Source organism: Trypanosoma melophagium (genome assembly GCF_022059095.1).
Source record: "Trypanosoma melophagium isolate St. Kilda chromosome Unknown ctg1segment0, whole genome shotgun sequence".
NCBI lineage: Eukaryota > Euglenozoa > Kinetoplastea > Trypanosomatida > Trypanosomatidae > Trypanosoma > Trypanosoma melophagium.
In genome coordinates, this window is record NW_027125132.1 from 717,141 (window position 1) to 742,189 (window position 25,049).

Genomic DNA, 25,049 nt, shown 5'->3' on the forward strand with positions numbered 1-25,049 from the left:
ACAAAAAAAAAGAAAAGAATGGATGATATACTCTAATCGTGTTAGAGTATGAAGATGTATTCGTGTTGTGTTTTTGTTTTCTTTATACATCTATTTATCCTTATCCACTTATTTGGATTTCATGATTTTCACTAATAAAATATTATGATTGTCTCTTTGCAATTTTGACTTCCCACATACAATACCACCCTTCTTCTTACTGAGAAGGTTGGGCCAAACGAACTTCATATCCTCTTGTGTTTTTTTTTTTCTTTCCACATGTATCTATCTTTTTGTTTCTCTCTCTCTCTTTTTTTTTTTTTAACATCTCTTTTCCATTTTGTATGAACTTCCTTTAAACACACCCACATATATATATATATATATATATAGTGAACTGAGACATGCCTCCCGTCCATGAGGAGTGGACGGCGTTGGAGAGCGGCACAAAAACCGGTTGGCTCTTTAATTATCATCCCACAACCGTCACGACAACGGAGGAATCCACAGTGGAGCATCAGGGGAGTTCTGTGGCCCGGGCGGCACTTGTACTTCTCTTTCAAGGCCACGAAGGAGAAATATTTTACGTGAATCTTTTTTATAATCCCTACTTTTTTATCTCAGTTGTGGAGGGGCATGAACATGAGGTGGAGCTTGGTTTGATGTCACTGTTTGGTCCACAGTTCATATTTTATATAGAAACTATTGAAAAGGAAGATTTGGATCTTATTAATCATTTAAGTGGACGTAAACGTTTATATCTAAAGGTGGTATTTCGAAATGTACAAGACTTAACTACAGTTCGAGGTAGATTAGATAAAATTGTTAAACGAAATGCCTCTATGGGAGCTTTAAATCCACTTTTAAACCCATTTGATGGATCTCTTGGAGATATAATGGCCAAACCATTTGAAGATGATGTACTAAATACTAATATATTTTCTGAACGTTGGTTTGATTGGGTTCAAGAAATGCGTGAATATGATGTAAAATATCATATGCGTGTGGCGATTGATCTTGGTGTTTTTGTTGGATTATGGTATGATGTCACCGTAAGTGAAGGTGAGGCGCAAGTAACACGTTGTGATGATAGTGCATATGCCCCTGCAATGCCACGTGTTTGTGCATTTGATATTGAAACTACAAAAGCTCCACTTAAATTTCCACAACCTGAAGTTGATCAAATTTATATGATTTCATACATGCTTGATGGACGTGGATATCTTATTGTTAATCGAGAAATAGTTACAATGGATATTCATCAATTTGAATATACACCAAAACCAGAATATGAAGGTATATTTGAAACTTTTAATGAAGTCGATGAAAAATCCCTTTTACGACGTTTCTATGATGAAATGAGAAAATATCAACCAAATGTTTACGTTACATACAATGGTGACTATTTTGATTTTCCATTTATTCATGCACGTTCAATTTTTCATAAATTAAGTATGCGAGAAGAAATTGGTTTTACACAAAGTGCTGATGGAGCATTTTTAAATCAAAAAATTCCACACCTTGATTGTTTTTATTGGGTAAAACGTGATAGTTACTTACCTCAGGGAAGTCAAGGACTTAAATCAGTGACAAAATACAAACTTGGTTATAATCCTATTGAGGTGGATCCAGAAGATATGCTTCCATTAGCACAAACAAATCCACAACAAATGGCATCGTATTCCGTTTCAGACGCTGTGGCAACTTGGTATCTTTATCAGAAGTATGTTCATCCTTTTATTTATTCTCTTTCAACGATTATTCCAATGTCACCAGATGATGTGTTACGTAAAGGTTCTGGTGGTCTTTGTGAATCGTTATTAATGGTACAGGCTCAAGCAAATAATGTTATATTTCCAAATAAAAAAGAACAACAATTGGAAAAATTTTTTAATGGTCATCTTATTGATAGCGAAACATATATTGGAGGAAGAGTAGAAGCTCTTCGTAGTGGAGTATATCGTAGTGATATTCCTCTTAGTTTTAGTATGAGTCCTGATATGTATCAAAAACTCATTGATGATCTTGATAGCACGTTACAGTTTGCCTTGGAAGTTGAAAATGGTGTAAAGGTGAGTGAAGTAACTAATTATGAAGAAGTACGTGAAAAGATAAAAGAAAAATTAGGATATTTAAGAGATCATCCACGTCAAGAATCTGATCCTATTATTTATCATCTTGATGTTGGTGCTATGTATCCTAATATTATTCTTACGAATCGTTTACAACCATATGCTATTCCAAAATCAGATGTTTGTGCTGGTTGTTGTTTTAATACGCCTAATAATGAACATCTTTGTAAACGTCCCATGACGTGGAAATGGAGAGGAGAATTACTCACCGCTGGACGTCATGAATATCAACGAATAAAGGCACAATTAGAGAATGAATCCTTCGCAGCTAATGCTATTGAGCAAGCTAATTTATCGGTAGTTCAAAAGAAAACATACGGAAATCGAAAAGGGAATGTATTAGAAGGAACAGCGTTTGAGAGGAAACAATCCATGTCTTTTAAACAACGAAATAATAATAATAATGGGAATAACTTTGGAGGATCAAGTAGTGGATATAGACATGAAAGTAAATTTCAGAAGCAAGAATCAAAGAATGCATTATTATCTAAAGAATATTCTAAAAAAAATGATGGAAGTGATAGTGATGATGACAATGATAATGATGATGATGAGGAAGGAGGACTTAAAGCATATCATAAACTTCAAGAGTCTACAAAGTTTAATATGTTAAAAAAGCGTCTCTCTGAGTATAGTAGAAAAGCTTATGGAAAAATACATGAGTCTCGTGAAATTATGCGAAGTGATGTGGTATGTCAACGTGAAAATTCTTTTTATGTTGATACAGTACGTTTGTTTCGTGATCGTCGATATGAATATAAATCAGCTCTTAAAACATGGAAAAAACGATTAGATGCTGCAAAAGATGTGGATGAGGTAAAATTATGCAAAAGTCGTTGTGTACAGATGGAATCACTTCAATTAGCACATAAGTGTATTTTAAATTCTTTCTATGGATATGTAATGAGAAAAGGAAGTCGTTGGTATAGTATGGAAATGGCTGGTATTGTTACCTATCTTGGTGCTACACTTATTCAAATGGCTCGTGCTCTTATTGAACAAATTGGAGTAACTCTTGAACTTGATACAGATGGTATTTGGTGTTGTCTTCCAAATAGTTTTCCAGAAAATTTTACCTTTACAACATCAAATTCATCTAAATCTAGAATTTCTATATCTTATCCTTGTATCGTTCTTAACAAGATGGTACATGATGGTTATTCAAATCATCAATATCAAACATGTATTTCTCCAGGTGTATATGAACGTCGTAGTGAATGTTCTATTTACTTTGAAGTAGATGGTCCATATTTAGCTATGTTACTTCCAGCAAGTCGTGAAGAAGGTAAAAGTATTAAAAAACGTTATGCTGTTTTTAACCCTGATGGAAGTCTTGCTGAACTAAAAGGATTTGAACTAAAAAGACGTGGTGAACTTATGCTTATTAAAGATTTTCAATCACAAGTATTTCGTCGTTTCCTTGATGGTAAATCATTATCTGAATCCTATGCATCTGCAGCTGTGGTTGCTAATGCAGCTCTAGACATGCTATATACAAAAGGTGAAGGTTATGAAACGGAAGAAATATTAGAAAAATTATCAGAAAGTAGTAATATGACCCGAAGACTTTCAGAGTACCCAGAATCACAGAAATCATTAGCTCTAACAACGGCAAGACGTATTGCAGAGTTTTTAGGACCACAAATGGTAAAAGATAAAGGATTGGCATGTCATTTTGTTATTTCTCGTCTCCCATCTGGTAGACCAGTAACAGAACGACCAATTCCTCTCACTATTTTTCGCGCTGATCCAACTCTACGTTCACACTTTCTTAGGAAATGGACAGGTGATAACTCACTTCCAGTTGATGTTGAGTTACGACAATTATTAGATTGGGATTACTATATAACTCGTTTTAATGCTTGTGTACAAAAGATTATAACGATTCCAGCAGCTTTACAACATGTTCCAAACCCAGTACCACGGGTACCCTATCCCGATTGGCTACATAAACGTGTGCAACAACGAAATTCTAGGTTTCGTCAGATGAGTCTTAGTGGAATGTTTGCTAAAGCTAAGGCAAATGAAGGTGATATTCTGGATGTGGAGGAACTTGTAGCAGAAGATAATGGGAGAGACCTTGATAAAATAGATAAAGAAAATAATCAAAAAGAAGATGATAAAAATTCTAATAACGAAGATGATAGTGATTGGTGTGATGATGCTGATAATAATGATGTTTATGTATCAGAAAATGAAGCAGAACAGATTCGTCGTGAAGAAGAAAAAGAAGCAGAAGCACGTGCAGAAGAAGCAGTAACTGAGCTTAAAGCAACATATTTCTCACCAAAAAGTACTAAAGTACTAGATGCTGCATTCTTTACTTCTCCTAGTGTCTCATTATGGTTACAACAGCAAAAACAAGCATGGATACATCGGGCAAAATTACGTCGTGAAATGATTTCAGATTCGAATAATAATCAATTATCTTCAGAAGGTGGAGTTCCTATGAGTAATCACTTCTTTGATGTTAAATCTAAAGCACTCTCAACGACATGGCACATTCTAGAGGTTCGACCAGAAAAAGAAGATACTGGTATGGTAACCATAATTGCAGCACTTGAGAAGACTCTTTATACATTTAGGTGTACTGTAACTAGACATGTTATTGTGGATGCTGAACCACAGTTTAATGCTCCTACAGCTAAGGTATTAAATAATGGACGAGTACTTCCGAGAGGACGAAACGCAAAACGTTTATTAGAGGTAGAAATACCTCCAGGAAAGGAAGGAGAACGAATGCTTAATGAACTTTTATGTGCAAGAGAAGATGTTCTTGCTCTATATGAAAATCATATTACTCGTGAAGAAACTATAATTGAAAAAATTGGATGCTGTGCTATGGTTAAAGCTGATGCTCATTTAAATAATACTCAACGTCGTTCTTCTATAAGAGGAGATGTATTTGAAATGCAAGAATTAGAGAGTGTAACAACTACAAATTATCTTCAAAATTGTAATGATCGATTTGTTTTTGTATTTCATGCTTCTTCTGACACCCGTGGTATGCTAGGTGTGGTTAATCGACTTTCAAAAACTGCTGTAGTTATTATTGTACAACCAGCTTCTGCACATATACCTTCAATAAACTGGGAAACACTATTTTTAGAAACGGCAAGGTCTCTAAATACAACTGCAGAATCTATTCAAGTTGTAACAGAAGTAGCACCAGATATTTCAACAGCATGGAAGCATGTATATCGTATTCTAAGTGAGGTAATAGAAAGTGGAAAACCTCCATTGTTTGCCGTAGTTCAGAGTAGTCTATCAACTCCACACCTCCTTGAGCATCGTTATGTGCCCCCATCTCTTCCCTATCTTCGCGTACTCGGCGCCTCGGAGGATGAACGACTTCTCGTGGATCCCTTCCGCTGGACGCGACTGCTGTCCCGGCGTCTTGTGCAGCGCTATGGGGCCTCGCTGCTGTGGGTGGAGGAGCGTCTCGCCTTCAGCCGCCTCTCGGGGGTGCCGCTCTGCAATCTCGCCCACGACACGTGCGTGCATGTCTGGGACGTTCTCTTCGCCCGCGCCCTACACGCCCGCAGCCACGTGCTGTGGGACCCGCGGGCCCCGGCGGTGGCCTCTGAGGCCGCGGAGGAGAGGCCCCGGCGGGTCGTTCTCCCCGGCGGGTACGTCTCATGGGCGGTGGAGTTCACCCTCGCCCGCCTTGACGTGGTCGCCATGCTCTTTGCACAGACAATAGAGGAGGGAGACGATCCAAACACACACGCCCTATGCGACCGCGGGGTCACATCCCATTTTAATATATTGCGAGACGTTGTGGCCGATGTCCTTGGGAGAGTGGCGACAAATAATGTGGCGGATGCCCTCCTCGCAGGATTTCCACGATGGATTCGAGACCCAGCGGCACGTGTATATGAACCACGATTACTGGAGCTTGCTAGTAAACTTTCCCACCGTGCACTCACGGCGGTTCTCATTCGACTGGCAAAACTTGGGGGACGCACAGTGAAAGTGGATGGGGACTCTATTATTGTACTAACTCCAAAACATTCGATACAGGATGCTATTTGCTTTGCTAGATTTTTAGTTAATTCTCTGCAAGATCAACCCATGATGCTATTACTATCTCTTCAGCCTATTCGCTATTGGTGTCCCTTTGTTGTACTTGAAAAGCAAGACTTTGCGTGTCTTTGTATCTCCAGTGAAAGTGCTACACAAGTGCAAAATCGTGAACAAATTTCATTTGAGGAAATGAAATTAGAACACGAAGTCACAATATGGAGCAAATTACCCAAAAAAGTAAGAAACATCTTTATGCAACGTATAGAGAATACATTAAAGTTAATATCAGAAATTCGTTTTACTGTATTGCATGATGTTCAGACTGATCCCACCGTTGTACTTGCCAATAGAAGTGAACAAATTCTTTTGAGGATTGTAAAATCTTTTAAGTCTGCAATTGAACACAAAGTACATGCAGAACTCATAGATGAAGTTCATCTCCTTATGGAACGTAGGGATCTTTATGAAGAAAACGAATTACCAAATGGTGAGAATCCTTTGCCAAGTGGAGGTGTAGCTCTTGAGTATACCAAGTCTATTTGCCGTTTCCTCGATTTGTTTCCAAATGAAGGAGCGGTAGGAAAAATGCGTAATAACTGTTTGCGACTATGTGGAGTAAGTCCATTTTCCCAATTAGCACAAATTACCCCAGATGTTGATGCTGAATGCAGTCTGCTTATGGTAAGGTGCAGTTTTTGTAACCTGGATTTCTTTATTAATCTTTGTGAGCAGGAGAAACGATTTCGTTGTAATAAGTGTCAAGCACCTATTTCTGAAGCGTCTGTAGAATCCCATTTAGTACGTCGTGTTAATGCCATTGTTACAAACTACCTACAGCAAGACTTTATTTGTAGTAAGTGTCATGAAGTTGCGTCAACTTTTATGAGTCAAAGCTGTTGTGGGCCTCTTGTAGGTAAAGGGAAACCAGTTGCAAGTCAGCTACAAGCATTAAAAAAGATTGCTATTATTCAGGGATTTAACTGGTTAAAAGAATCCATAGATGCGGCTTTGTGTTATTCTTAAAAAAAAAAGGCAGGGAAACAAACTTGTGAAGAAGTGGATAGGGTGGGAAATAGAATTGCTTTGTATTTGGCAAAATAGCATAAGGTAAATTATATTGCTACATGGAAACATCATACACGGTTAATAACGAGAATGTAGTCTCGAAGAGTATAGAAGAAGAAAAAGAAAGAAGAGCCCAATTTTTATTTATTTATTGATTTGTTCAATACTGAACCACATGCAAATGTAAAAAAAAAATAATATACCCTTGAAGTCATATTTTTCTTTATTTTTTTAATATTCTTGACGGTACGACTACCATTTTAGCGACAAAGGCCCGGTAAGTTGAGGACCAAGAGAGAGGCCGTGTAATCGCTTTGGGTTTAAGTTTAGGCGGTTGCGTGTATTTGTCAGGCCTTTATTGTTAGATAATGCTGAATTTAACGCAGTTGCTCCTCATGCGGCCTCGGCACATTATGTTTACACCTCCTCCTCTTTCCAGGAGAAGAGGAATGTTTCGCTGTCGCGTGTGTCGTAACGAGTGGAGTTCCTCCAACGTCTGGGTAACGAAGGCCACGCAGCGTGTTTATCAGGGTGAATCCTGTGATGGATGTGGCACCACAACAAAGCCGTATTACGTTGGACGGCCGGAGGAGACTATTTTTAACCGTGTGAAAACACCACATCCTGTGAAGCCTGGTGTGTCTGGCAGCAGACATGGAAGAAAGTTGAAGCACATGAGGTTTGATTGGCGAATACAACAAGGTCGAAAGTGATACTTTTATGCATGTCAATGGGGAGGTGTGCGATGCTTACTTTTCTGGCAGAAGTGTTTTTCTGTCAGAAGTGTTTTTCTGTCAGAGTCTTTCTTTTCCCCCACCCCCTTTTTTTTTTGTTTGTGATGCCCTTTTTATCTTTTTAAAGGAATACAAGTGAATCGCAGTTTAAGATGCTGTTGGAAGAATTTTGTATTTCTTCCCCTTAACATTTTTTATTTATTATTTTCTTAATTCTCTTTTTTTTTTTTTTTTGTGTGTGTGTGTATTTTAGGGTGAACGGGATGTCCAGGGTGGTTTGGCTATGTTTTTTTGTGGGTTTTTTGGGTGCCGTATTTATTATTTTGGGTTCGGTATCATTTTGTCTGAATGATAGAAGGGTGCGGATTCACGAGGATGCCGTTACCTTTGACCAGCAGGGTACGTGTTCCGTTCTTTACGTAAAGTGCACGAACCCCACCATTATTCTCTTTGCCAATGGCACCACACGGACAGTGGAGGTGTGGGAAAAGATTGGTCCCACTTTTTTTTGTGAGATGGAGTCTCCTTTCATATTACCCTGCTGGTGGTCACGTGAACCACGGTTATCAGGACTTGTCAGAATTGCACCTATTCCAGAGGAATCAAAGGTGCTTTTGCCTTTTTCCCTCGTGCTCATAGCAGGAGGGGTGCTTTTTCTACTGTTGCCTGTGTTTTTAATCGTGTTGCGTAATGGATACCGTCTTTTGAATTTGATAGGTGTGGGAAGATTGAGAGGTAGTACTGACTCAAATGTACCTGGTGACTTGCAGGAGGAAGTCGGAAATAGGTTGGTGCGGGACCCCTCGATACGTGTGGTGTACCCATTGGAAGATGGGGATTGGGCGAATGGAGTGGTTTGTCCAAATGCATTTGCTGAAGGGCGTCTTCAGATTCTCAAACGATATTTTGACTCTCGGCGAAAGAGGGCTGCTCAAGCGGAAAGTTCGACGGAACCATTTGGCACGGCAAGCAATGGGAGTGAGTGTTCCTCAGCGTATGACGATGATGATCTCCCCGTGAATGAGTGTTATGTATGTTTATCACGTTTTCGAAAACGGGTGATTTGGTGGCCCTGTGGTCACTGGATCTGTGCTACATGCTCCCGTAGGGTTTTGAGAGCGTCGGGGTCTTCACAAGCTGCTTCTTGTCCTAATTGTCGAGGTTCCTTCCGACATGAGGAACTGGTGGCGCTTTACATCATCCCGAGGCCCACAAATCAGTCTCCTGAAGATGTTCCTGTTGAACCCAATGACCACATCGAAGGTTAATACCTAGGTGGATCTATTATTTAAAATAGTTTAATTGGGCGTTTTTGTTTGTTTGTTTGTTTGAGTTTAAGAAAATTAGTTTTATACTTTTACAGTATTTTTTGCCTTACATGTTATGCAGTTTTTTTCGGTTATAACATTATATTATTATATTCTCGAATTTGGGTGTATGGGCGATTGCGTGTATTTGTCAGGCCTTTATTGTTAGATAATGCTGAATTTAACGCAGTTGCTCCTCATGCGGCCTCGGCACATTATGTTTACACCTCCTCCTCTTTCCAGGAGAAGAGGAATGTTTCGCTGTCGCGTGTGTCGTAACGAGTGGAGTTCCTCCAACGTCTGGGTAACGAAGGCCACGCAGCGTGTTTATCAGGGTGAATCCTGTGATGGATGTGGCACCACAACAAAGCCGTATTACGTTGGACGGCCGGAGGAGACTATTTTTAACCGTGTGAAAACACCACATCCTGTGAAGCCTGGTGTGTCTGGCAGCAGACATGGAAGAAAGTTGAAGCACATGAGGTTTGATTGGCGAATACAACAAGGTCGAAAGTGATACTTTTATGCATGTCAATGGGGAGGTGTGCGATGCTTACTTTTCTGTCAGAAGTGTTTTTCTGTCAGAGTCTTTCTTTTCCCCACCCCCTTTTTTTTTTGTTTGTGATGCCCTTTTTATCTTTTTAAAGGAATACAAGTGAATCGCAGTTTAAGATGCTGTTGGAAGAATTTTGTATTTCTTCCCCTTAACATTTTTTATTTATTATTTTCTTAATTCTCTTTTTTTTTTTTTTGTGTGTGTGTGTGTATTTTAGGGTGAACGGGATGTCCAGGGTGGTTTGGCTATGTTTTTTTGTGGGTTTTTTGGGTGCCGTATTTATTATTTTGGGTTCGGTATCATTTTGTCTGAATGATAGAAGGGTGCGGATTCACGAGGATGCCGTTACCTTTGACCAGCAGGGTACGTGTTCCGTTCTTTACGTAAAGTGCACGAACCCCACCATTATTCTCTTTGCCAATGGCACCACACGGACAGTGGAGGTGTGGGAAAAGATTGGTCCCACTTTTTTTGTGAGATGGAGTCTCCTTTCATATTACCCTGCTGGTGGTCACGTGAACCACGGTTATCAGGACTTGTCAGAATTGCACCTATTCCAGAGGAATCAAAGGTGCTTTTGCCTTTTCCCTCGTGCTCATAGCAGGAGGGGTGCTTTTTCTACTGTTGCCTGTGTTTTTAATCGTGTTGCGTAATGGATACCGTCTTTTGAATTTGATAGGTGTGGGAAGATTGAGAGGTAGTACTGACTCAAATGTACCTGGTGACTTGCAGGAGGAAGTCGGAAATAGGTTGGTGCAGGACCCCTCGATACGTGTGGTGTACCCATTGGAAGATGGGGATTGGGCGAATGGAGTGGTTTGTCCAAATGCATTTGCTGAAGGGCGTCTTCAGATTCTCAAACGATATTTTGACTCTCGGCGAAAGAGGGCTGCTCAAGCGGAAAGTTCGACGGAACCATTTGGCACGGCAAGCAATGGGAGTGAGTGTTCCTCAGCGTATGACGATGATGATCTCCCCGTGAATGAGTGTTATGTATGTTTATCACGTTTTCGAAAACGGGTGATTTGGTGGCCCTGTGGTCACTGGATCTGTGCTACATGCTCCCGTAGGGTTTTGAGAGCGTCGGGGTCTTCACAAGCTGCTTCTTGTCCTAATTGTCGAGGTTCCTTCCGACATGAGGAACTGGTGGCGCTTTACATCATCCCGAGGCCCACAAATCAGTCTCCTGAAGATGTTCCTGTTGAACCCAATGACCACATCGAAGGTTAATACCTAGGTGGATCTATTATTTAAAATAGTTTAATTGGGCGTTTTTGTTTGTTTGTTTGTTTGAGTTTAAGAAAATTAGTTTTATACTTTTACAGTATTTTTTGCCTTACATGTTATGCAGTTTTTTTCAGTTATAACATTATATTATTATATTCTCGAATTTGGGTGTATGGGCGATTGCGTGTATTTGTCAGGCCTTTATTGTTAGATAATGCTGAATTTAACGCAGTTGCTCCTCATGCGGCCTCGGCACATTATGTTTACACCTCCTCCTCTTTCCAGGAGAAGAGGATTTTTTCCGTGTCGGGGGGGTCGGAAAGAGGGGGGTTCCTCCAACGTCTGGGTAACGAAGGCCACGCAGCGTGTTTATCAGGGTGAATCCTGTGATGGATGTGGCACCACAACAAAGCCGTATTACGTTGGACGGCCGGAGGGGACTATATTTAACCGTGTAAAAACACCACATCCTGTGAAGCCTGGTGTGTCTGGCAGCAGACAAAGAAAAAAAAAAAACATGAGGTTTGATTGGCGAATACAACAAGGTCGAAAGTGATATTTTTATGCATGTCAATGGGGAGGTGTGCGATGCTTACTTTTCTGTCAGAATTTCTGTCAGAGTCTTTCTTTTCCCCCACCCCTTTTTTTTTGTTTGTGATGCCCTTTTTATCTTTTTAAAGGAATACAAGTGAATCGCAGTTTAAGATGCTGTTGGAAGAATTTTGTATTTCTTCCCCTTAACATTTTTATTTATTATTTTCTTAATTCTTTTTTTTTTTTTTTTTTTGTGTGTGTGTGTATTTTAGGGTGAACGGGATGTCCAGGGTGGTTTGGCTATGTTTTTTTGTGGGTTTTTTGGGTGCCGTATTTATTATTTTGGGTTCGGTATCATTTTGTCTGAATGATAGAAGGGTGCGGATTCACGAGGATGCCGTTACCTTTGACCAGCAGGGTACGTGTTCCGTTCTTTACGTAAAGTGCACGAACCCCACCATTATTCTCTTTGCCAATGGCACCACACGGACAGTGGAGGTGTGGGAAAAGATTGGTCCCACTTTTTTTTGTGAGATGGAGTCTCCTTTCATATTACCCTGCTGGTGGTCACGTGAACCACGGTTATCAGGACTTGTCAGAATTGCACCTATTCCAGAGGAATCAAAGGTGCTTTTGCCTTTTTCCCTCGTGCTCATAGCAGGAGGGGTGCTTTTTCTACTGTTGCCTGTGTTTTTAATCGTGTTGCGTAATGGATACCGTCTTTTGAATTTGATAGGTGTGGGAAGATTGAGAGGTAGTACTGACTCAAATGTACCTGGTGACTTGCAGGAGGAAGTCGGAAATAGGTTGGTGCGGGACCCCTCGATACGTGTGGTGTACCCATTGGAAGATGGGGATTGGGCGAATGGAGTGGTTTGTCCAAATGCATTTGCTGAAGGGCGTCTTCAGATTCTCAAACGATATTTTGACTCTCGGCGAAAGAGGGCTGCTCAAGCGGAAAGTTCGACGGAACCATTTGGCACGGCAAGCAATGGGAGTGAGTGTTCCTCAGCGTATGACGATGATGATCTCCCCGTGAATGAGTGTTATGTATGTTTATCACGTTTTCGAAAACGGGTGATTTGGTGGCCCTGTGGTCACTGGATCTGTGCTACATGCTCCCGTAGGGTTTTGAGAGCGTCGGGGTCTTCACAAGCTGCTTCTTGTCCTAATTGTCGAGGTTCCTTCCGACATGAGGAACTGGTGGCGCTTTACATCATCCCGAGGCCCACAAATCAGTCTCCTGAAGATGTTCCTGTTGAACCCAATGACCACATCGAAGGTTAATACCTAGGTGGATCTATTATTTAAAATAGTTTAATTGGGCGTTTTTGTTTGTTTGTTTGTTTGAGTTTAAGAAAATTAGTTTTATACTTTTACAGTATTTTTTGCCTTACATGTTATGCAGTTTTTTTCAGTTATAACATTATATTATTATATTCTCGAATTTGGGTGTATGGGCGATTGCGTGTATTTGTCAGGCCTTTATTGTTAGATAATGCTGAATTTAACGCAGTTGCTCCTCATGCGGCCTCGGCACATTATGTTTACACCTCCTCCTCTTTCCAGGAGAAGAGGAATGTTTCGCTGTCGCGTGTGTCGTAACGAGTGGAGTTCCTCCAACGTCTGGGTAACGAAGGCCACGCAGCGTGTTTATCAGGGTGAATCCTGTGATGGATGTGGCACCACAACAAAGCCGTATTACGTTGGACGGCCGGAGGAGACTATTTTTAACCGTGTGAAAACACCACATCCTGTGAAGCCTGGTGTGTCTGGCAGCAGACATGGAAGAAAGTTGAAGCACATGAGGTTTGATTGGCGAATACAACAAGGTCGAAAGTGATACTTTTATGCATGTCAATGGGGAGGTGTGCGATGCTTACTTTTCTGTCAGAAGTGTTTTTCTGTCAGAGTCTTTCTTTTCCCCCACCCCCTTTTTTTTTTGTTTGTGATGCCCTTTTTATCTTTTTAAAGGAATACAAGTGAATCGCAGTTTAAGATGCTGTTGGAAGAATTTTGTATTTCTTCCCCTTAACATTTTTTATTTATTATTTTCTTAATTCTCTTTTTTTTTTTTTTTTTGTGTGTGTGTGTATTTTAGGGTGAACGGGATGTCCAGGGTGGTTTGGCTATGTTTTTTTGTGGGTTTTTTTTGGGTGCCGTATTTATTATTTTGGGTTCGGTATCATTTTGTCTGAATGATAGAAGGGTGCGGATTCACGAGGATGCCGTTACCTTTGACCAGCAGGGTACGTGTTCCGTTCTTTACGTAAAGTGCACGAACCCCACCATTATTCTCTTTGCCAATGGCACCACACGGACAGTGGAGGTGTGGGAAAAGATTGGTCCCACTTTTTTTTGTGAGATGGAGTCTCCTTTCATATTACCCTGCTGGTGGTCACGTGAACCACGGTTATCAGGACTTGTCAGAATTGCACCTATTCCAGAGGAATCAAAGGTGCTTTTGCCTTTTCCCTCGTGCTCATAGCAGGAGGGGTGCTTTTTCTACTGTTGCCTGTGTTTTTAATCGTGTTGCGTAATGGATACCGTCTTTTGAATTTGATAGGTGTGGGAAGATTGAGAGGTAGTACTGACTCAAATGTACCTGGTGACTTGCAGGAGGAAGTCGGAAATAGGTTGGTGCGGGACCCCTCGATACGTGTGGTGTACCCATTGGAAGATGGGGATTGGGCGAATGGAGTGGTTTGTCCAAATGCATTTGCTGAAGGGCGTCTTCAGATTCTCAAACGATATTTTGACACTCGGCGAAAGAGGGCTGCTCAAGCGGAAAGTTCGACGGAACCATTTGGCACACAAATCAGTCTCCTGAAGATGTTCCTGTTGAACCCAATGACCACATCGAAGGTTAATACCTAGGTGGATCTATTATTTAAAATAGTTTAATTGGGCTTTTTTGTTTGTTTGTTTGTTTGAGTTTAAGAAAATTAGTTTTATACTTTTACAGTATTTTTTGCCTTACATGTTATGCAGTTTTTTCAGTTATAACATTATATTATTATATTCTCGAATTTGGGTGTATGGGCGATTGCGTGTATTTGTCAGGCCTTTATTGTTAGATAATGCTGAATTTAACGCAGTTGCTCCTCATGCGGCCTCGGCACATTATGTTTACACCTCCTCCTCTTTCCAGGAGAAGAGGAATGAACGTCTGGGTAACGAAGGCCACGCAGCGTGTTTATCAGGGTGAATCCTGTGATGGATGTGGCACCACAACAAAGCCGTATTACGTTGGACGGCCGGAGGAGACTATTTTTAACCGTGTGAAAACACCACATCCTGTGAAGCCTGGTGTGTCTGGCAGCAGACATGGAAGAAAGTTGAAGCACATGAGGTTTGATTGGCGAATACAACAAGGTCGAAAGTGATACTTTTATGCATGTCAATGGGGAGGTGTGCGATGCTTACTTTTTTGGCAGACGTGTTTTTTGTCAGAAGTGTTTTTCTGTCAGAGTCTTTCTTTTCCCCCACCCCTTTTTTTTTGTTTGTGATGCCCTTTTTATCTTTTTAAAGGAATACAAGTGAATCGCAGTTTAAGATGCTGTTGGAAGAATTTTGTATTTCTTCCCCTTAACATTTTTTATTTATTATTTTCTTAATTCTCTTTTTTTTTTTTTTTTTGTGTGTGTGTGTATTTTAGGGTGAACGGGATGTCCAGGGTGGTTTGGCTATGTTTTTTTGTGGGTTTTTTGGGTGCCGTATTTATTATTTTGGGTTCGGTATCATTTTGTCTGAATGATAGAAGGGTGCGGATTCACGAGGATGCCGTTACCTTTGACCAGCAGGGTACGTGTTCCGTTCTTTACGTAAAGTGCACGAACCCCACCATTATTCTCTTTGCCAATGGCACCACACGGACAGTGGAGGTGTGGGAAAAGATTGGTCCCACTTTTTTTTGTGAGATGGAGTCTCCTTTCATATTACCCTGCTGGTGGTCACGTGAACCACGGTTATCAGGACTTGTCAGAATTGCACCTATTCCAGAGGAATCAAAGGTGCTGCTTTGCCTTTTCCCTCGTGCTCATAGCAGGAGGGGTGCTTTTTCTACTGTTGCCTGTGTTTTTAATCGTGTTGCGTAATGGATACCGTCTTTTGAATTTGATAGGTGTGGGAAGATTGAGAGGTAGTACTGACTCAAATGTACCTGGTGACTTGCAGGAGGAAGTCGGAAATAGGTTGGTGCGGGACCCCTCGATACGTGTGGTGTACCCATTGGAAGATGGGGATTGGGCGAATGGAGTGGTTTGTCCAAATGCATTTGCTGAAGGGCGTCTTCAGATTCTCAAACGATATTTTGACTCTCGGCGAAAGAGGGCTGCTCAAGCGGAAAGTTCGACGGAACCATTTGGCACGGCAAGCAATGGGAGTGAGTGTTCCTCAGCGTATGACGATGATGATCTCCCCGTGAATGAGTGTTATGTATGTTTATCACGTTTTCGAAAACGGGTGATTTGGTGGCCCTGTGGTCACTGGATCTGTGCTACATGCTCCCGTAGGGTTTGAGAGCGTCGGGGCCTTCACAAGCTGCTTCTTGTCCTAATTGTCGAGGTTCCTTCCGACATGAGGAACTGGTGGCGCTTTACATCATCCCGAGGCCCACAAATCAGTCTCCTGAAGATGTTCCTGTTGAACCCAATGACCACATCGAAGGTTAATACCTAGGTGGATCTATTATTTAAAATAGTTTAATTGGGCGTTTTTGTTTGTTTGTTTGTTTGAGTTTAAGAAAATTAGTTTTATACTTTTACAGTATTTTTTTGCCTTACATGTTATGCAGTTTTTTTCGGTTATAACATTATATTATTATATTCTCGAATTTGGGTGTATGGGCGATTGCGTGTATTTGTCAGGCCTTTATTGTTAGATAATGCTGAATTTAACGCAGTTGCTCCTCATGCGGCCTCGGCACATTATGTTTACACCTCCTCCTCTTTCCAGGAGAAGAGGAATGTTTCGCTGTCGCGTGTGTCGTAACGAGTGGAGTTCCTCCAACGTCTGGGTAACGAAGGCCACGCAGCGTGTTTATCAGGGTGAATCCTGTGATGGATGTGGCACCACAACAAAGCCGTATTACGTTGGACGGCCGGAGGAGACTATTTTTAACCGTGTGAAAACACCACATCCTGTGAAGCCTGGTGTGTCTGGCAGCAGACATGGAAGAAAGTTGAAGCACATGAGGTTTGATTGGCGAATACAACAAGGTCGAAAGTGATACTTTTATGCATGTCAATGGGGAGGTGTGCGATGCTTACTTTTCTGGCAGAAGTGTTTTTCTGTCAGAAGTGTTTTTCTGTCAGAGTCTTTCTTTTCCCCCACCCCCCTTTTTTTTTGTTTGTGATGCCCTTTTTATCTTTTTAAAGGAATACAAGTGAATCGCAGTTTAAGATGCTGTTGGAAGAATTTTGTATTTCTTCCCCTTAACATTTTTTATTTATTATTTTCTTAATTCTCTTTTTTTTTTTTTTTTGTGTGTGTGTGTATTTTAGGGTGAACGGGATGTCCAGGGTGGTTTGGCTATGTTTTTTGTGGGTTTTTTGGGTGCCGTATTTATTATTTTGGGTTCGGTATCATTTTGTCTGAATGATAGAAGGGTGCGGATTCACGAGGATGCCGTTACCTTTGACCAGCAGGGTACGTGTTCCGTTCTTTACGTAAAGTGCACGAACCCCACCATTATTCTCTTTGCCAATGGCACCACACGGACAGTGGAGGTGTGGGAAAAGATTGGTCCCACTTTTTTTTGTGAGATGGAGTCTCCTTTCATATTACCCTGCTGGTGGTCACGTGAACCACGGTTATCAGGACTTGTCAGAATTGCACCTATTCCAGAGGAATCAAAGGTGCTTTTGCCTTTTCCCTCGTGCTCATAGCAGGAGGGGTGCTTTTTCTACTGTTGCCTGTGTTTTTAATCGTGTTGCGTAATGGATACCGTCTTTTGAATTTGATAGGTGTGGGAAGATTGAGAGGTAGTACTGACTCAAATGTACCTGGTGACTTGCAGGAGGAAGTCGGAAATAGGTTGGTGCAGGACCCCTCGATACGTGTGGTGTACCCATTGGAAGATGGGGATTGGGCGAATGGAGTGGTTTGTCCAAATGCATTTGCTGAAGGGCGTCTTCAGATTCTCAAACGATATTTTGACTCTCGGCGAAAGAGGGCTGCTCAAGCGGAAAGTTCGACGGAACCATTTGGCACGGCAAGCAATGGGAGTGAGTGTTCCTCAGCGTATGACGATGATGATCTCCCCGTGAATGAGTGTTATGTATGTTTATCACGTTTTCGAAAACGGGTGATTTGGTGGCCCTGTGGTCACTGGATCTGTGCTACATGCTCCCGTAGGGTTTTGAGAGCGTCGGGGCCTTCACAAGCTGCTTCTTGTCCTAATTGTCGAGGTTCCTTCCGACATGAGGAACTGGTGGCGCTTTACATCATCCCGAGGCCCACAAATCAGTCTCCTGAAGATGTTCCTGTTGAACCCAATGACCACATCGAAGGTTAATACCTAGGTGGATCTATTATTTAAAATAGTTTAATTGGGCGTTTTTGTTTGTTTGTTTGTTTGAGTTTAAGAAAATTAGTTTTATACTTTTACAGTATTTTTTGCCTTACATGTTATGCAGTTTTTTTCGGTTATAACATTATATTATTATATTCTCGAATTTGGGTGTATGGGCGATTGCGTGTATTTGTCAGGCCTTTATTGTTAGATAATGCTGAATTTAACGCAGTTGCTCCTCATGCGGCCTCGGCACATTATGTTTACACCTCCTCCTCTTTCCAGGAGAAGAGGAATGTTTCGCTGTCGCGTGTGTCGTAACGAGTGGAGTTCCTCCAACGTCTGGGTAACGAAGGCCACGCAGCGTGTTTATCAGGGTGAATCCTGTGATGGATGTGGCACCACAACAAAGCCGTATTACGTTGGACGGCCGGAGGAGACTATTTTTAACCGTGTGAAAACACCACATCCTGTGAAGCCTGGTGTGTCTGGCAGCAGACATGGAAGAAAGTTGAAGCACATGAGGTTTGATTGGCGAATACAACAAGGTCGAAAGTGATACTTTTATGCATGTCAATGGGGAGGTGTGCGATGCTTACTTTTCTGTCAGAAGTGTTTTTCTGTCAGAGTCTTTCTTTTCCCCCACCCCCTTTTTTTTTTGTTTGTGATGCCCTTTTTATCTTTTTAAAGGAATACAAGTGAATCGCAGTTTAAGATGCTGTTGGAAGAATTTTGTATTTCTTCCCCTTAACATTTTTTATTTATTATTTTCTTAATTCTCTTTTTTTTTTTTTTTTGTGTGTGTGTGTATTTTAGGGTGAACGGGATGTCCAGGGTGGTTTGGCTATGTTTTTTTGTGGGTTTTTTGGGTGCCGTATTTATTATTTTGGGTTCGGTATCATTTTGTCTGAATGATAGAAGGGTGCGGATTCACGAGGATGCCGTTACCTTTGACCAGCAGGGTACGTGTTCCGTTCTTTACGTAAAGTGCACGAACCCCACCATTATTCTCTTTGCCAATGGCACCACACGGACAGTGGAGGTGTGGGAAAAGATTGGTCCCACTTTTTTTTGTGAGATGGAGTCTCCTTTCATATTACCCTGCTGGTGGTCACGTGAACCACGGTTATCAGGACTTGTCAGAATTGCACCTATTCCAGAGGAATCAAAGGTGCTTTTGCCTTTTCCCTCGTGCTCATAGCAGGAGGGGTGCTTTTTCTACTGTTGCCTGTGTTTTTAATCGTGTTGCGTAATGGATACCGTCTTTTGAATTTGATAGGTGTGGGAAGATTGAGAGGTAGTACTGACTCAAATGTACCTGGTGACTTGCAGGAGGAAGTCGGAAATAGGTTGGTGCAGGACCCCTCGATACGTGTGGTGTACCCATTGGAAGATGGGGATTGGGCGAATGGAGTGGTTTGTCCAAATGCATTTGCTGAAGGGCGTCTTCAGATTCTCAAACGATATTTTGACTCTCGGCGAAAGAGGGCTGCTCAAGCGGAAAGTTCGACGGAACCATTTGGCACGGCAAGCAATGGGAGTGAGTGTTCCTCAGCGTATGACGATGATGATCTCCCCGTGAATGAGTGTTATGTATGTTTATCACGTTTTCGAAAACGGGTGATTTGGTGGCCCTGTGGTCACTGGATCTGTGCTACATGCTCCCGTAGGGTTTTGAGAGCGTCGGGGCCTTCACAAGCTGCTTCTTGTCCTAATTGTCGAGGTTCCTTCCGACATGAGGAACTGGTGGCGCTTTACATCATCCCGAGGCCCACAAATCAGTCTCCTGAAGATGTTCCTGTTGAACCCAATGACCACATCGAAGGTTAATACCTAGGTGGATCTATTATTTAAAATAGTTTAATTGGGCGTTTTTGTTTGTTTGTTTGTTTGAGTTTAAGAAAATTAGTTTTATACTTTTACAGTATTTTTTGCCTTACATGTTATGCAGTTTTTTTCGGTTATAACATTATATTATTATATTCTCGAATTTGGGTGTATGGGCGATTGCGTGTATTTGTCAGGCCTTTATTGTTAGATAATGCTGAATTTAACGCAGTTGCTCCTCATGCGGCCTCGGCACATTATGTTTACACCTCCTCCTCTTTCCAGGAGAAGAGGAATGTTTCGCTGTCGCGTGTGTCGTAACGAGTGGAGTTCCTCCAACGTCTGGGTAACGAAGGCCACGCAGCGTGTTTATCAGGGTGAATCCTGTGATGGATGTGGCACCACAACAAAGCCGTATTACGTTGGACGGCCGGAGGAGACTATTTTTAACCGTGTGAAAACACCACATCCTGTGAAGCCTGGTGTGTCTGGCAGCAGACATGGAAGAAAGTTGAAGCACATGAGGTTTGATTGGCGAATACAACAAGGTCGAAAGTGATACTTTTATGCATGTCAATGGGGAGGTGTGCGATGCTTACTTTTCTGGCAGAAGTGTTTTTCTGTCAGAAGTGTTTTTCTGTCAGAGTCTTTCTTTTCCCCCACCCCCCTTTTTTTTTTGTTTGTGATGCCCTTTTTATCTTTTTAAAGGAATACAAGTGAATCGCAGTTTAAGATGCTGTTGGAAGAATTTTGTATTTCTTCCCCTTAACATTTTTTATTTATTATTTTCTTAATTCTCTTTTTTTTTTTTGTGTGTGTGTGTATTTTGGGGTGAACGGGATGTCCAGGGTGGTTTGGCTATGTTTTTTTGTGGGTTTTTTGGGTGCCGTATTTATTATTTTGGGTTCGGTATCATTTTGTCTGAATGATAGAAGGGTGCGGATTCACGAGGATGCCGTTACCTTTGACCAGCAGGGTACGTGTTCCGTTCTTTACGTAAAGTGCACGAACCCCACCATTATTCTCTTTGCCAATGGCACCACACGGACAGTGGAGGTGTGGGAAAAGATTGGTCCCACTTTTTTTTGTGAGATGGAGTCTCCTTTCATATTACCCTGCTGGTGGTCACGTGAACCACGGTTATCAGGACTTGTCAGAATTGCACCTATTCCAGAGGAATCAAAGGTGCTTTTGCCTTTTTCCCTCGTGCTCATAGCAGGAGGGGTGCTTTTTCTACTGTTGCCTGTGTTTTTAATCGTGTTGCGTAATGGATACCGTCTTTTGAATTTGATAGGTGTGGGAAGATTGAGAGGTAGTACTGACTCAAATGTACCTGGTGACTTGCAGGAGGAAGTCGGAAATAGGTTGGTGCGGGACCCCTCGATACGTGTGGTGTACCCATTGGAAGATGGGGATTGGGCGAATGGAGTGGTTTGTCCAAATGCATTTGCTGAAGGGCGTCTTCAGATTCTCAAACGATATTTTGACTCTCGGCGAAAGAGGGCTGCTCAAGCGGAAAGTTCGACGGAACCATTTGGCACGGCAAGCAATGGGAGTGAGTGTTCCTCAGCGTATGACGATGATGATCTCCCCGTGAATGAGTGTTATGTATGTTTATCACGTTTTCGAAAACGGGTGATTTGGTGGCCCTGTGGTCACTGGATCTGTGCTACATGCTCCCGTAGGGTTTTGAGAGCGTCGGGGCCTTCACAAGCTGCTTCTTGTCCTAATTGTCGAGGTTCCTTCCGACATGAGGAACTGGTGGCGCTTTACATCATCCCGAGGCCCACAAATCAGTCTCCTGAAGATGTTCCTGTTGAACCCAATGACCACATCGATAATAATGTCTAGGTTGATGTGCCCCCCAAACGGTTTTTTTTTATAGGGTATGATTCTGCTAGCGAAGCAAAGGAAATAGTACACAGTTGTTTAAGATTTTTGTTCGTCTTTCTATTCCTTTCTTTTGGCTTTTTCATCCAAGCTATCAACAGGAGAAAGTGTTTAATAATAATAATAATAATAATAATAATAATAATAATAATAATAATAATAATAATAATAATAATAATAATAATAATATATGCCTCTGTAGATGTAGCGTTTACTGAGTCTCTGTGCCTGTGTTTGTGAGTGTGGAAAATGGATTTTTTTTCTTTCCGCTCTCTTGGGTGATATATATATATTTTTTAATTCCTATATGATTAGCCATGCGCTTATTTTTATGAGAACTTTCTTTGTTTCATTAGTTGGTACTGAAATTGTGGTGGTAGTGCGCAAGGAAATAGCTCCCTGAACTTTTTTTCTTTCCCTTTCTCTTCACTCGCTCTGCATCATATTCCTGAGCCACTCTCCGATGCATTGCTCACTGGAATCTTGTATCTCGTTTCTCAGAGACTATATATATTCACTTGTTTTTTTTCCTTCTGTCATCCCTGTCCCAAATGTTTCTCTGTGTAGTAAAAAGAAATGTCTGTGATCCGCCTGCCGAAGGACGAGCTAGATGCTCAGGTTTTCCGCTATTTACAGGAAGCTAACTACTCTGAAGCTGCGAATGCTATGAAAGACGCCAACCCGACACTCACGGCTGCGGCCCGGAAGCTCAAGTTTTCCGCTCTCATCGCCGCGACAAAGAACGTTCGCAGTGACTCTGATAGCGATGATGAACCTGTGCGCAAGCCCGTGAAGGCGTCACCCAAGACAGCTCCCAAGAAGCCAATGTCTGATTCTGACAGTGATGATGAACCTGTGCGCAAGCCCGTGAAGGCGTCACCCAAGACAGCTCCCAAGAAGCCAATGTCTGATTCTGACAGTGATGATGAACCTGTGCGCAAGCCCGTGAAGGCGTCACCCAAGACAGCTCCCAAGAAGCCAATGTCTGATTCTGACAGTGATGATGAACCTGTGCGCAAGCCCGTGAAGGCGTCACCCAAGACAGCTCCCAAGAAGCCAATGTCTGATTCTGACAGTGATGATGAACCTGTGCGCAAGCCCGTGAAGGCATCACCCAAGACAGCTCCCAAGAAGCCAGTGGTTGACGCTGACAGTGATTATGAACCTGTGCGCAAGCCCGTGAAGGCATCACCCAAGACAGCTCCCAAGAAGCCAGTGGTTGACGCTGACAGTGATGATGAACCTGTGCGCAAGCCCGTGAAGGCGTCACCCAAGACAGCTCCCAAGAAGCCAATGTCTGATTCTGACAGTGATGATGAACCTGTGCGCAAGCCCGTGAAGGCGTCACCCAAGACAGCTCCCAAGAAGCCAATGTCTGATTCTGACAGTGATGATGAACCTGTGCGCAAGCCCGTGAAGGCGTCACCCAAGACAGCTCCCAAGAAGCCAGTGGTTGACGCTGACAGTGATGATGAACCTGTGCGCAAGCCCGTGAAGGCGTCACCCAAGACAGCTCCCAAGAAGCCAATGTCTGATTCTGACAGTGATGATGAACCTGTGCGCAAGCCCGTGAAGGCGTCACCCAAGACAGCTCCCAAGAAGCCAGTGGTTGACGCTGACAGTGATGATGAACCTGTGCGCAAGCCCGTGAAGGCGTCACCCAAGACAGCTCCCAAGAAGCCAATGTCTGATTCTGACAGTGATGATGAACCTGTGCGCAAGCCCGTGAAGGCATCACCCAAGACAGCTCCCAAGAAGCCAGTGGTTGACGCTGACAGTGATGATGAACCCGTAAGGATGCCCACCAAGCGTGATCATTGTGAAGATGGAAATGAGGACGGGGAGAATGAGCCCGTGAAGAAGGTAAACCGCCTCGAAAATGGGGAAGAGAACAGAGACAACGGCTTCGGTCATCGGGGTGGACGTGGTCGTGGTTTCGGTGATCGCGGTGGTCGTGGTTTCGGTGATCGCGGTGGTCGTGGATTCGGTGATCGCGGTGGTCGTGGTTTCGGTGATCGCGGTGGTCGTGGATTCGGTGATCGCGGTGGTCGTGTTTTCGGTGATCGCGGTGGTCGTGGTTTCGGTGATCGCGGTGGTCGTGGATTCGGTGATCGCGGTGGTCGTGGATTCGGTGATCGCGGTGGTCGTGGATTCGGTGATCGCGGTGGTCGTGGTTTCGGTGATCGTGGTGGTCGCGGTGGTCGTGGCTTCGGAAACCCTGTTGCCAGTCTTGATAACAACCGAACGAGCATCAAATTTGAAGATAGTGATTAGGAACAATAAGTAAGAGAAACATTCCCTGTCTTAGGTTAATTAAAGTAAGATAAAATTTAACTCATAGGAAGAGCATGATAATATAACGAATCGGTGGGAGACTCATCACGATTGTGTTTAACATGTAATTTAATAATCGGGTAAATATGTTTAATATTATGTATATATATATATATATATATATATGTCTTTGTTTTTGTTTTCTTCTACTGTTGAAAGCTTCTTTCTTGTTTTTTTTTTTTTTTTGTCCCCCTCTTCTTTCTTCGTTTCTAGCATTAGTGAGTGTTTGACCAATAATGCGGATGGCAGTTTAAAGATGGACCATAACCGTTTTTCTATCCCATACGCTTTTCTGGGATGTTTTTTCTTTTTTTTTCTTTTTTTTGAAGATCTGGAGATGTTTATAAGGAGCAACCACCCGGGTGACTCCCTTAAATACGAAGAACCTGTCCTCTCGCATGGTATAGAATGGCAAAATTGGTGACTGAATCGAGGTTTTTTTTTTCTCTCTTTTGCAGAGAGCTAATATGGACAATGGTTGAAGCAGACTCCACTACCTTGGAGGAGAAAATCCCTACACCGTAGGATTTAACCATTGTCTTTTCCTGTGGGTATTCTCCCCATGACATCCTTCTTTGGCAATATGGGCACAATGTGGATTTGTATCTTTAAAAGACAGATGGATGTCTGACGGTTTTCTTGCCCAGTATGTGGGAGGGAAATAAGAATATTTTTTTTTTGAATATATTCGCCGATGGCGTTCAGGTCTGTCCTTTTATAATATGCCTCTCTGTATGTACATGTATATATGTATATGTCTCTTGGTTTGTAATCTGGTGGTGGGACGTTATATGAAGGAGAGCTGTGTGTCTGTGTGTGTTTTTACTCTTTTATTCCTTCCATCGTCGCCTGTGACGATTCTATTAATCCCTCTCCTTCTTTTCTCTCCTGTCTCTCTCTTTCTCATATATATGTATGGATGGT

The 25,049-nt window shown here is 42.2% G+C and overlaps 13 protein-coding genes across 14 annotated transcripts; all 13 read left to right on the top strand.

The window, feature by feature from the left end:
- Window positions 1-383: 383 nt before the first annotated feature.
- On the top strand, window positions 384-7,160 carry LSM04_005385 (DNA polymerase epsilon; the record flags this gene model as incomplete). Its single annotated transcript, XM_067335507.1, has 1 exon — window positions 384-7,160. One exon carries the CDS (start codon window positions 384-386, stop codon window positions 7,158-7,160), a length of 6,777 nt encoding a protein of 2,258 aa, XP_067195215.1.
- A 410-nt stretch (window positions 7,161-7,570) lies between these two features.
- LSM04_001738 (Zinc-binding domain) lies at window positions 7,571-9,204 on the top strand (the record flags this gene model as incomplete). The annotated part of the gene is made up of 2 exons (XM_067335508.1): window positions 7,571-7,911; window positions 8,295-9,204. 2 exons carry the CDS (start codon window positions 7,571-7,573, stop codon window positions 9,202-9,204), a joined length of 1,251 nt encoding a protein of 416 aa, XP_067195012.1.
- A 211-nt stretch (window positions 9,205-9,415) lies between these two features.
- LSM04_007664 (uncharacterized protein) lies at window positions 9,416-11,029 on the top strand (the record flags this gene model as incomplete). 2 transcript variants are annotated; one of them, XM_067335509.1, is made up of 2 exons in its annotated part: window positions 9,416-9,756; window positions 10,333-11,029. In XM_067335509.1, 2 exons carry the CDS (start codon window positions 9,416-9,418, stop codon window positions 11,027-11,029), a joined length of 1,038 nt encoding a protein of 345 aa, XP_067195368.1. The 2 variants fall into 2 exon arrangements, with proteins under 2 accessions (XP_067195368.1, XP_067195369.1); XM_067335510.1 differs by lacking the exon at window positions 10,333-11,029 and having other exon boundaries at window positions 9,416-9,760.
- Window positions 11,030-11,240: 211 nt separating this feature from the next.
- On the top strand, window positions 11,241-12,847 carry LSM04_003307 (uncharacterized protein; the record flags this gene model as incomplete). The annotated part of the gene is made up of 2 exons (XM_067335511.1): window positions 11,241-11,512; window positions 11,938-12,847. The coding sequence occupies 2 exons, from the start codon at window positions 11,241-11,243 to the stop codon at window positions 12,845-12,847; spliced, it is 1,182 nt and encodes a 393-aa protein (XP_067195103.1).
- A 211-nt stretch (window positions 12,848-13,058) lies between these two features.
- Window positions 13,059-14,437, top strand: LSM04_008414 (uncharacterized protein; the record flags this gene model as incomplete). The annotated part of the gene is made up of 2 exons (XM_067335512.1): window positions 13,059-13,399; window positions 13,981-14,437. 2 exons carry the CDS (start codon window positions 13,059-13,061, stop codon window positions 14,435-14,437), a joined length of 798 nt encoding a protein of 265 aa, XP_067195412.1.
- A 203-nt stretch (window positions 14,438-14,640) lies between these two features.
- Window positions 14,641-14,946, top strand: LSM04_007895 (uncharacterized protein; the record flags this gene model as incomplete). Its single annotated transcript, XM_067335513.1, has 1 exon — window positions 14,641-14,946. One exon carries the CDS (start codon window positions 14,641-14,643, stop codon window positions 14,944-14,946), a length of 306 nt encoding a protein of 101 aa, XP_067195384.1.
- A 475-nt stretch (window positions 14,947-15,421) lies between these two features.
- LSM04_000968 (uncharacterized protein) lies at window positions 15,422-16,233 on the top strand (the record flags this gene model as incomplete). Its single annotated transcript, XM_067335514.1, has 2 exons — window positions 15,422-15,997; window positions 16,075-16,233. The coding sequence occupies 2 exons, from the start codon at window positions 15,422-15,424 to the stop codon at window positions 16,231-16,233; spliced, it is 735 nt and encodes a 244-aa protein (XP_067194963.1).
- A 212-nt stretch (window positions 16,234-16,445) lies between these two features.
- Window positions 16,446-16,790, top strand: LSM04_002537 (Zinc-binding domain; the record flags this gene model as incomplete). Its single annotated transcript, XM_067335515.1, has 1 exon — window positions 16,446-16,790. One exon carries the CDS (start codon window positions 16,446-16,448, stop codon window positions 16,788-16,790), a length of 345 nt encoding a protein of 114 aa, XP_067195062.1.
- Window positions 16,791-17,094: 304 nt separating this feature from the next.
- LSM04_004970 (uncharacterized protein) lies at window positions 17,095-18,077 on the top strand (the record flags this gene model as incomplete). The annotated part of the gene is made up of 2 exons (XM_067335517.1): window positions 17,095-17,438; window positions 17,543-18,077. The coding sequence occupies 2 exons, from the start codon at window positions 17,095-17,097 to the stop codon at window positions 18,075-18,077; spliced, it is 879 nt and encodes a 292-aa protein (XP_067195200.1).
- Window positions 18,078-18,288: 211 nt separating this feature from the next.
- Window positions 18,289-18,633, top strand: LSM04_003982 (Zinc-binding domain; the record flags this gene model as incomplete). Its single annotated transcript, XM_067335518.1, has 1 exon — window positions 18,289-18,633. The coding sequence occupies one exon, from the start codon at window positions 18,289-18,291 to the stop codon at window positions 18,631-18,633; it is 345 nt and encodes a 114-aa protein (XP_067195145.1).
- A 267-nt stretch (window positions 18,634-18,900) lies between these two features.
- Window positions 18,901-19,904, top strand: LSM04_002210 (uncharacterized protein; the record flags this gene model as incomplete). The annotated part of the gene is made up of 2 exons (XM_067335519.1): window positions 18,901-19,265; window positions 19,370-19,904. 2 exons carry the CDS (start codon window positions 18,901-18,903, stop codon window positions 19,902-19,904), a joined length of 900 nt encoding a protein of 299 aa, XP_067195041.1.
- A 211-nt stretch (window positions 19,905-20,115) lies between these two features.
- On the top strand, window positions 20,116-21,752 carry LSM04_000857 (Zinc-binding domain; the record flags this gene model as incomplete). The annotated part of the gene is made up of 2 exons (XM_067335520.1): window positions 20,116-20,456; window positions 20,837-21,752. 2 exons carry the CDS (start codon window positions 20,116-20,118, stop codon window positions 21,750-21,752), a joined length of 1,257 nt encoding a protein of 418 aa, XP_067194959.1.
- A 615-nt stretch (window positions 21,753-22,367) lies between these two features.
- Window positions 22,368-24,065, top strand: LSM04_008005 (uncharacterized protein; the record flags this gene model as incomplete). Its single annotated transcript, XM_067335521.1, has 1 exon — window positions 22,368-24,065. One exon carries the CDS (start codon window positions 22,368-22,370, stop codon window positions 24,063-24,065), a length of 1,698 nt encoding a protein of 565 aa, XP_067195388.1.
- Between the last annotated feature and the right edge of the window lie 984 nt (window positions 24,066-25,049).